This window comes from Microtus ochrogaster, chromosome 2 (assembly GCF_000317375.1).
Source record: "Microtus ochrogaster isolate Prairie Vole_2 chromosome 2, MicOch1.0, whole genome shotgun sequence".
Classification (NCBI taxonomy): Eukaryota; Metazoa; Chordata; class Mammalia; order Rodentia; family Cricetidae; genus Microtus; species Microtus ochrogaster.
The window spans coordinates 49,038,271-49,049,867 of record NC_022010.1 but is presented as its reverse complement, the minus strand read 5'-3'; the positions used below and the strand labels follow the sequence as shown (position 1 = coordinate 49,049,867).

At 38.7% G+C, this 11,597-nt stretch overlaps 1 protein-coding gene across 2 annotated transcripts in view; it reads right to left on the bottom strand.

The window, feature by feature from the left end:
- The window catches only part of Gsk3b (glycogen synthase kinase 3 beta), a 147,697-nt gene that overhangs the window by 80,367 nt on the left and 55,733 nt on the right, over positions 1 to 11,597 (bottom strand). For both annotated transcript variants that reach the window (XM_005344973.3, XM_005344974.2), the window contains exon 2: positions 8,106 to 8,299. In XM_005344973.3, the coding sequence (XP_005345030.1) occupies positions 8,106 to 8,299 (194 nt within the window). The remainder of the gene's footprint in view (positions 1 to 8,105; positions 8,300 to 11,597) is intronic.

Sequence of the window (11,597 nt, the reverse complement as noted above, 5' to 3'; positions counted from 1 at the left end):
CAGTCCCTTCCCGCATTCTCTTGGCTTCCAGGCCGTTACACTCTTGTGCTGGATTATCAAGCCACAGGCCTAGGAATAATAGATCCTGCTAAAACTATAAGCCAGAGTCTTTCCTTTCTTTAATTTCTGTGCTTTTGTTGGGGCAACAAAAACTAACAGACAAAGGTTTTTTGTTCATTTTTATAATACCTGACAACTTACATTGGGAGTGGAGGTAGGGGGTGAGTTGTCTGGCTTGTTTCTGAAAGACAAGCCATAGAGCCAAGAATTCCTGGAGGTACTTAGGAACCATTATGTAAAACCTGAAGAAAGTTAACTTTTAGGTGAGGAAACAGCCAGCAAGCTTACAACTGTGGGTGTCAAGTAGGCAGCATATGTCTGTAGATCATCTTTCTTCATCAAAGTCTGCTCTATTGAGAGATCTTTTCCCTCATTACAGAAAACTCTGCAGTTGCTGTAAAATAGGATTCACCTCAAAGATTTTGTTTTTAAGACCACCTTCCCTAAATGTAACTTCTGTAAAAAATGAGTGTTATCCAAAGAGCTGAACCAGTTTAATCCCAATCCATAGTAACAATTAGGGGCCACCCAAACACTCTACAATGGCTTTTTAAATAGCAGAATAACTCCAAGTGCACAACAAATATTTTCAGCTCACCTATATCAGAACTGAGAGTCTCTGCAAAATGATACACTAATGAGCGGGCAAACCCAAGCTTCCAATACAGTGTGACTGACTTTAGCTTACTAACAAACTGCTGCGTTTGTATATAAGTGAACATAGGAGTGTGGGTCTAGATGAGAATGGCACTCATGGGCTTTTGTTTGGTGACATGGTCCTCAGTTGGTGAAACTCTCTGGGAAGAATAAGGAGGTGTGGCCTTGGAAGAGATCTGTCACTGAGCAAGGTGAGCTTTGAGGTTTCAAAAACCCATGCTATTCCCAGTCAGCTTTCTTTCTGCCTTGTGCTTGTGGATCAAGATATAGGCTCTTAGCTACTGCTCCAGTGTCACGCCTGCCTGCTGGCCTGCTGCCATGCTCCCCTCCATGATGGTCATGGACTCTAAGCCTCTAAAACTGTAAGCTCCAAATAAATTCTTTATTTTATGCAGTGCCTTGGTCATAGTCCTTTATCACAGCAATAGAACAGTAACTAAGAGAAAGGAGAAAAGAGAGACCTGGTCATTATTTTATAAATTCTGCAACCCTGTCAGAGAAAACATCTTAATATACAAAGATAAAATTCTTAAATATTGCAAGCCACAAGAAACCACTAGTGTGTTCTGAGTAATAGATTTGTTTTGGGAAGATTACCAGCTATGAAAAAGGTTATTAAAGGGACAAGGGAAAGAAAGAAAACCAGGACTGCAGTGAGGGGAACCACTGAAAAGGAACAGGAAACCAAGGACTGAGAGGCAGATTAACAATGGCCAAGTGGAAAGAGAAGGCAATCTTGCAGGCTTCTTACTAACATGGCTATTTTTTTTAAAATACAACAGTAGGAGCCACTGGCCCTGAAAGGGCTTCAAGATACAGAAGGGGCGAGTTCACGTTGGTATATGCTACCTGAAGGTGAAAAGCCTAAATATGCCCTCCATTCTCAGCAAGAGAGCTATATGGCTCCTGAAGTCACAAAAGCACACACAAATGTGTATAAAATTGTAAAAGATCCCGACTTGCCTGGACCCCTAATTAGAAAACGAAAAGTCTAAAACAACATCAAAACACAACTAGAGAACTAAACAGCGGTGTCACAGCACCCCCGTAAAACTTCCTGGTATTCGGAAAAGAGCTCTGAGACATATTTACACTAGGTGCATAAGTGACCACACAAGAGGAAAAAAAAGAGAGAAGTTGTAAGAGAACTGCAAAACTAACAGCCTAAAACAAGAGTTGATGAGTGTTTTCTATGAAGGACCAGATGGAAAACACTTCAGGCTGGCAGAACATATGGACTTTGCTCCAACTACTCAACTCTGCAATTATCAACAAAATGGAAAAGAACAGACATAACTGTGTTCTAATACAACTTTATTCTTTATTTACAGAAACTAGAGGCAGGCCTACAGTTTACCATTATTCTAGAAATAAGAAAGAAAAATTCTTGATACTCAATTTCTACCAATGATACCTACTCCCCCAAACTTGATTTTGTCAGACAAAGTTGTAATTTTTTATTTCTAATTTCAAATTCTATTAAATCACATTTTTACAAGTTGGCTAAGTCCAATTATTAAGGACTTAGTAAAAATGAAGAAATTCTCCTCCCTTTATTCTATTTTTTGTCATTTTATTGTTTTTTCAAGACAGGGCTTCTCTGTGTAGCCCTGGCTGTCCTGGAACTCACTCTGTAGACCAGGCTGGCCTAGAACTCAGAGATCTGCCTGCCTCTGCCTCCCTAGTACTGGGATTAAAGGCGTGCACGACTACAGCCAGCTCCCTTCCCTTTATTTTAAAATGAGTTACGTGAGAATTCTCTACAATGTATTTTGATTATATTCACCTCCCTCTACATCTCCCAGATCTACCTCCTCCTTCCATTCCAATCCAATTTTTGTGTCTCTCCCCGTCTCACCACCATCCTTTTCTTTCCTCCACAAATATTTGGTGTTTCCCACATGCTACTCTTGGATATGTGGCCTTCCACTGGAATGTGGTCAACTACCAGGGCTACAGTTTTAAAGTAAACAGACTCTCCCTCCCCAACAGTTTTCAGTTGCCTATTGCTGGGGGTGGAACTACATGCCCACCTTCTCCCTCCATGCTGAGACTGTCTGGCTTGAGCTTGTGGTGGTCCTGTGCACGCTGTCTCAATTCATGTGTAACTGCCCAACTCTGTCCAGAAGACACTATTTCTTTTCAGTCACCTATTGACTCTGACTATTGCAATCTTACTGAACTCTCTCTTATCATGACTCTGCAGCCTTGAGAGGAGGAGTGTGATACAAATACCTCATTTAGACGTAAGCATCCCACAGTTCACTACAAAAAGCAGCTTCTCTCTCTGATGACCATAAGACAGGCACTAATCTCTGGATATAATAATGATAGATCCTTCATAGTCATTTGAATACTATCTCCACTTAGCAGAGAAATAGTAAGCAGTAGGCTCTCCCTAGGGCCTATGATGTACCCACTCACAAGTTCCTGGTCCAGATATGGGTTTTAACTTGTGCAGCTTGGCTCAATCTAACTTTAAAAGCGGTTAGCTAGCCACATAATGGTTCTCCACTCTCCACCACAGGGAACGTCTCGCCAGGCCAGTCACTGCTGCAGCTCCCACTGGTCACAGCTGGAGTAAGGAAGACGAGAGGACATGTGCAACGTTTATCTTTCCAGGTCTGTTACCTCACTCAGAATGACAGTTTATCTGGACTTTGTTTTCCCAGGTTCCCACTATGTAAATGTATATCACATTTTCATTATCCATACATCAACTGATGGACATTTAGGCTATTTCCACTCCCTGGCTATTACAAAAAGAAAAATATTAAATATGGATGAGCAAGCATCTCTGTAGAAAAGTCCTTTGGGTATATATCCAAGAAGGACATAGCTGGACAGGGTATATATCTAAGAATTGCTAGACAGTGTGGTAGATCTATTTCTAGCTTTTTGAGGAAATGCCACACTAATTTAACCAGTTTGTACTGCTACAAACGTCTTTATCTGCATTTGTTGTCCTTTTTAGAAAAAAAAAATTATCGTAGACATTCTGATGGGGGTAAGATGAAATTTCATAGTTTAACTGAATTTTCCTGATGGTGCAGGGATATTTAACATTTTTTAAAAGTATTTCTCAGCCAGTTGTCTTTTTTCTTCTGAAAATTCTGTTTACTTCCATGTCCACCCCCAACTTTTTTGGTGGGCTCTTTGAACAGGCTTTCCCTAACTTGTTCTAGCTATCCTGGAACTCACAGAGACCCACCTGCCTCTACCTTCCCAGTATTGGGATTAAAAGCATGTACCACACCAAGACGAGTCTCTATGCCCCAATTTTTAACTGGGGATTTGTTTGTTTGGTTGGTTGGTTTTTTGAGACAGGGTTTCTCTGTGTAGCCCTTGCTGTCCTGGATGGAACTAGCTCTGTAGATCAGGCTGGCTTCGAACTCAGAGATCCACCTGCCTTTGCCTCCTGAATGCTAGGATTAAGGATGTGTGCCACCACCATCCAGGTTTAACTGGGTTTTCTAGATGTTAAGTTTTTGTCAGTACTTTGTATATTCTAGATACAAAATCTATGCCAAGTTTTCCTCTAATGTGGTATCAGCTGTTGATAATGATATATATTTGGAAGCATTAAAAATTGATTCTGTTTTCTAATCCAATTTGCTACTCTACATTAAGAGTTCTTATTGAGAGATGTGTTACCTACCACTTTGTAGATTCTGTGTTGTTTCCTTAGACCTCTGTGAATTAGCTGTTCTAGCACTTATTTACTCCTTTTGCCCTCCAGTGTCTTTACCCTTTTCTTCAGATTGAGGTATTCCTTCCAGAATCCTCTGTCGAGTTGCCTTAGTGGTCATAAATTCCTTAAAACTGTTTTTAATCACAGAAAAATTTATGTCTCCTTCAAATTTAGTGGATAGTTTTGTTGGGTATAATACTTTCGGTTTATAGTTGTGGTCTGTCAGAGTTTGAATGCACCTCTCCCAGACCTTCTGGCTGTGTGTGTGCGTGCATGTGTTTGACCTTTGCTCTTTTGCAGCATACAATGCCTATGTCCTGATGAGTTTCTTCTCTAGCCCTGTCAATTTAGTGTTCCTAGGTCTCTTGTACCTAGGATGTGCACCTCCTTCTCTAGGTTTGAGATTTTATTGAAAACAACCCCTATGCCTTTACCATGGTATTCTTCTTCTATGCCCAAGATTCATCTATTAGGTCTTTTCATTTTCATGTGTCCCAATGTTTGCCCATGTTGCTCTTTCCTTTTTTTCTTTTTTTAACTTTCTCACGCGCTTTCCTCTACTTTATCTTCCAGTCCTGGTTCCTTTTGCCAAGTAAGCCTTCTGTTGGTGAGACTTTCATTACCGAGGTTTTTATTTGGAGTTTTCTATTTCCAACATCATTTCACTTTTCTTTTGCAATTCTCTCTCTTTACCGAATTCAATTTTTGTATAATGAATTGAGTTTCTAGTTCATTCAATTTTTGTTGTTGTTGTTGTTGTTCTTTTAGCTATTCGGCCATAGTTATAATCATTCTGTTGAATGGTTCATTACTATGTGATGAACTTTTTCAAGACATGTTCTCTTGGTTTTTCATGTCCGTTTCATTTTTGCACTGGGACTTGTTTGAATCTGAAGTAGTTTGCTAGTTAGATGTTTTTCTTTTTCTTGAAATTACTGTTCTTTCAGTTTAGTCATACACAGTATACAGGAGAGGTGGGACTTTTATTGGCAGCTCCAAGTTCTATCTCTAGTCTTCTGAGTTTGCTACTATTTACCCAAACAAACACCATATCCAAGAGTCAAAGCATGTCTTTTCCTAATCCTCTCCTCTACTTTCTTTTTACTCTCTAAATCTAGTTGTTTTATCTCGAGTAAGCTCTGGTCAGCCCAAGGTTGGCAACAGTAGATCTTGAGAAACCAGATGTGCAGCTGGGAGGCATGGAAGAGGTGTGTGGTTCTGGGGGGGGGGGTGCTTGGGCTGAGGCTTCAGGGTGGACTGTCCTACCTGTATGAAATCCTTCAGTTCTTACATGTTCAGTTTTTCTTACATGTATCTTTCAGCTTCCAGTTCATAAACAGAAAGTAAATTCTATGAGTCAATAAGCATTTCTATATAGAACATAAAGACTATTTCTCTATCAATTTGACCAGCAATTAAGTTTTTCACAGAACTTAAATTGCCTGAAAATAAGATTATATATTTAGAAAGTACAACAAAGAGGAAAGACATCCTTAAAAGGTGAGGGGTAGGAGTGGGGGGGTCTGGAGAGACTGAAATCCCATGTGACCACCAGCATGTTGTAATTCAAATCCCTAAGAATACTAGATATCATCTCTCTTTGTCTTTCAAAATACACTATAGATAGGAGTACATATTCACAATAAACAGTACTGATTTCATATCCACTATTTCTCTTTATCCGAACTATAAGAGAAACCAAATAAGAGCCTTAAAACCTCTAACTTACTGCCAAGGAAAACTAAACTAGTTAATGGAACTAATGTCACTAGTTTAAAATGCAGTTTACTGATACTCAAACTGTAAAAGCCAGATTCAAACACTAAAACTCACTTTTCAGAACAACCGACAGTCTGTTTGTCTTAACATTAAAGGGCTCCTGTATCAATCAGGTAACTAGCTAAAGTTTACTCCCACATCACAAACATCCTCAACAAAACAACTATTTTTAACTAAGTAATGTATTACAGTTCAATGGGGGGCGGGAAACAGAGGACATTCAGATTTTAGGTTAAATACTATTAAAATAGAACTGCTATATCAGAAATTATTTTATAAGTTCTGCTGATTACTAAAATATGGATAATTATTCTTGGTTTTCTTTTTCTCTATGGTATTACCTCCCATCCTATTTTTGTACTGAAACAAATTGATTCACACTACCACTAGCAACACAGGCCAATTTACTTATCTACCTATCTACCTACCTACCTATCTATCCAGTCTTTCCTCTGAACAAACCTAATTCATTAATGTAGTCCTAAATATGTTATATAAATCCCTAAATTATGTAAATCTCTCACATTAAATGACAGATTCCTAAATTGTAAGAGAAATTATTACTATGAAAAAGAAAAGTAAATCAGTCAACAAAGCAAATTTTATTTTTGGCCTCAACTATTTGTATATAGTAAAGAGAACAAGGAGTAAATTCTACAAATAATGATGAGTTAATGTAAAGAACTTGAGTAAGTTAGTCTATCACTTCTTGTATGTAAGTGATAAAAAGTAGATAATAACAAAACCAATCAAATATTCAGGAATAAGCTCATCAAGAATAGCCCCTGTAAGAAAAACTGAAAGACACAAAAAGTAGACTTAAACGAATTGGTATTTCTTCTCTTCTGCAATTCAACATCTGAAATGCCAGATCCTCCTAATTTATAAGCTTGATAAAATTCCAATTAAAAATGTAACAAAGGGAAAGCTCAGATGTAGCCCAAATACTGTGCCAAGTTCATCAACAACTACCAAGAACTCAAGTAGGCACGCCTAAATCCCCTGGGTGTCATTATCCTCTAACCAACCTGGCTCTACAAAGTCATTTTTGTTTTGTTTTGTTTTTTAGACTGGGTTTCTCTATGTAGCCCTGGCTGTCCTGGAACTCGCTCTATTGATCAGGCTGACCTCAAACTCAAAGATCTGCCTGCCTCTGCCTCCCAAGTGTTGGTATTAATGGCGTGCACCAGCACTGTCCGACCCATTTCTTTTTTATATAAAAATAAAAAGGCTGAAATGTTATATCACAGATGCTAACTCTATCTAAGGATTAGCAAGGCTTTATGAAATATCCAGAACCTTCTGTAAACTGCATGCTGTCAAGCCTGAGAACCCCCAGGTTTCACAAGTAGAAAAAACAGAGTGTTACAATTTGCCTCTGACCTCTCCACGTGCCCCTAGCATAAATGTCTCCCCTCAACCCTATACATACTACTAAAACAAGTGTAATCAAAAATATTACAGTCAATGAAATGGAGAAGTATCTCCAACTAAATTAAGTAGATAAACTTTTCTCCAAACCGACTAAGAACTTGATACAATTTTACCGCCACCCCAGCAGTTGTTTAAGATTTAACAAGACAGTAAAACAAAAAAGAAACGGTCACAAAGTACACTGCTGGTTCTCATCACTCAGGAAGTACAATGTTAAGTGACTAGTCAGTGAAATCTACGTCCAAGCCTGTTGTAGTCTGTCACCTGTAATCACAGCCCTGAGCGGGCTGAGCCATAGAAGTGTCTCGAGTTTCAGAGCAAGCTGGACTGTACAGACATAGGAAAGGGGAGGAGAATGGAAGGAAAGGGGAAAGGGAAAGGGCAGAGAACAGGAAAAGGAAAGGAAGGGATATAGCCCAGTGGATGAGAGCAGTATAAATAAAACCAAATATATAGAAACAAAGATGCAAACACCAGGTTTTACCTTAAATCGCTTGTCCTGCAAAACTTTCTTGATGGCGACCAGTTCTCCTGAATCACAAAGTTTGGCTTGATACACCACACCAAATGATCCATTTCCAATCACTTTAGTGTCTGTATAACTGACTTCTTGTGGCCTGTCAGGACCCTGTCCAGGAGTTGCCACCACTGTAGTCACCTTGCTGCCATCTTTATCTCCTACAGGAAGAAAGGGATTTAAAACAAAAATGAAAACTGCATAGAAATATACCAAAAAAAAAAAACCTGCCAACAATTTATAAAGTAAATATATTAAATATTTAAGTATTAGCATAAAGATAGCTTAACTACAGGTAATTTAATCCACCATTTACAAGTTCATTCTGCTTCATTTAAATACAAAACGCGACTTGTCGAAAACTGTCACCTATAATGTAAATGCATTGTTCTCATTAAATAATGGCATTGGGAAGGTCTGGAGGAGGTGAGTAACAGGACAACAGGGAGAGGGGATATGATCAAAGAAGCATGTGAGCGAAACTGGGAAAGAATAAATAATTTTTAAATACTACTAATGGGAAGCCAGATATCATGGCTCATGCCTGAAATCAAGACAAGGTTATCACAAGTGCAATGCCACCCTGGGCACATACCAAGAGTCCATATAAATAAATAAGTGCAACAAAGCTAAAGCTGCCCCCAAGTCACAGTTCAAATGGTGGACTCCCTTTGGGTCTGACTTTCTAACTTTTTTTTTAAGGTTGTTTACTGGAAAACAAAATAAATGTTAACTAAAAAGATGTAAGGACAACAACTCCATTCTGACCATTCTGCCTTTTGGAAACTAGGACTTTGAGATTTTGCTTTTATCTTAATCCCTAAAGGGATTACAAATTAAATGTAATATCTTTGAGAAAATAATCACATGAGAAAATTAACTTTGGGTGTGGTGGTGGTGGGGGTTTTGAGACAGGGTTTCTCTGTATAGCCCTGGCTATCCTGAAACTTACTCTGTAGACCAGGCTAACCTCAAATTCAGAGATCCACTTGCCTCTGTCTCCCAAGTGCTGGAAGGAAAAGAACATGTAATTTGAGGATAACATGTAAAACAAAGCACAATAAAACCCATTCTAAATTAAGCCCATGTGTGTCTTACTTACATATACCCTCATCTTTCCTTACTTTTTTGCGTTGCCTCATCCTTAGCAGCAAACCATAGGGGCGCCTTTCAAGCTCAAGACCAATCTGATTGGAAGTCCACAATTGTCTCTGAATTCTAAACTATCCTAGGTTACCTATTGCCTGGTTCTCAAGAACTTTAAACCATTCTCTTGGTGACTTCACAATACATTTAAGTTCTAGAAACTAGAACCATGATGAAATAACAATTATGACTCCCCTTTCTAGCAAATGTAACACCCATCCAATGCAAAGTATAAAAATATATGTATATATGTTTTTGCCTCATTAAACTATATCTTTTTCTGTTTCTATTCCATCATGTATTTTTTTTAACAGTTTAATATATTTTTTTTTTATTTATTTATTTATTAAAGATTTCTGTCTCTTCCCCGCCACGGCCTCCCATTTCCCTCCCCCTCCCCCAACCAAGTCCTCCTCCCTCATCAGCCCAAAGAGCAATCAGTGTTCCCTGCCCTGTGGGAAGTCCAAGGACCACCCACCTCCATCCAGGTCTAGTAAGTTGAGCATCCAAATTGCTTAGGCTCCCACAAAGCCAGTACGTGCAGTAGGATCATGTAACTTTTAAGATGCCAAGTGAACTCATTCTAACCTACTGAAGAAGTGTCTCCTAGCTACTTGATAAATGAACACCCAAAATGTTGGTGGCAGACAATGACCAGTATATATATCTATTAAATACAAAGCCAATAAGCAATGTCTGTAACACCAACCTTTCCTTAAAAGATATCCTTCATGCCAGATACAGAACAATGACTGAAAATTATGAATGGCTTCTTAAAAGGAAGGCCAGGTGATTCACAGGTAGTCTGGCATTGCATCTTCAGTTTCAAGGAAAAACACTAAAAAATATATTACTAGTGCAAATTTCAAATTAACACAGTATCACATGCTGAGACAAATCAATGCCACAGTTTTTATCTACAACACTATTATATATGCTTTGAATAAATACAAACAGCATAAGTCAGCACATACACTGTGGTCCTACGAGCTCTTAACTGCTCACTTATAACTTACAGGAAAATAAACTGGGGAGGAAGTGGGAACTGGGATTGGTATGTAAAATGAAAAAAGATAGTTTGTTTTCTTTTAAAATAAAATGATAATAAAAAAGAAAAGAATGGTTTTAATTTTAAATTATCATGTTCCATCTTTAAGAATGTAACAATACTCACCTTAATTACAATTTTTCAATTGCTTATAAATTCTATGTGCTCCCCCCCAAAAAATATTAGTTTTCTTGTCTTTTTCTTTCTTTTTTTTTTTCCTTCTTCTTTCTCCTTCTCTTCCCTCTTCTTTGTCATTTTTGGGTTTTTGGAGACAGGAGGTCTCTCTACTCAGCCCTGACTATCCTGGAACTCATTACATATACAAAGTCAGCCTGGATTTTGAGATCCACCTGCCCTTGGCTACTGAGTGCTGGGATTAAAGGCTTACACCACCAAGCCCAGCTCATTTTTAAAAACAGATTCACATTCTTAAAAGATGCAAAGCAGTGAGATGCAGAAAAATTAAAGAACAAAGCACTGAATACTTTATTATCCAGCTACTTCAAATAAAATAAAAATCTCACATGATTTTCTCTTTAGCATGAAAGTTAAAGCCATTGAATTACCATTCCATTGAACAGGTCTGCTTCCCAAATCTCAGAGATCTGATTCACAGAGCAACGCAGTCCTACTTTGAAAGTAGGTAACTAGTATGACTGGTTGCAGGGCTGCACAGTATTTAAAAAAGTATGTCTTTCTGCTGTAGGAAGACATTTCAACCCAGCAAACAGGGACCAGTTTCGAGTGGGTTCCTGTAAGACATGCCACCACAGCAGCATCAATGATGACCTCCCCATTTGCCTCCTCAGGTAGTACTTGAAAACCAGGAGGGTAGGTACAAACTATTAAAGACAATCAGCACTACCCTGGGGGTTTTTGTTTTTTTTCACTGCAAGCCTAAAATTTGTTTCCTGATCGAGAAATGGGAAAAGGTACAAATCCAGTAATTGCTGGAATAGTAGAGTGGACAAACTACGAGGGCTTTATCTTCATCTACTCAAGATCTGGTGGAAGGGCAAAGAAATGGATCTGGCTGGCCTTAAACTCCTTATAGAGACCAGCAATCCTTATTGTACTCAGAGATTCACCCACTCTGCCTCCCTAGTGCTATACCACCACACACAAAACAAAGAGATTCTTGAGGCCTCTTAACCTTGAGTTGTGACTGCCACAGACAACATCCAATCCCTCAGTAGAAATGAGAACATTTGCTCTATCTTCTCTGAAGCAGTTAGAGAAGCTGCAGAGAGCTCTTGGGAGTCATA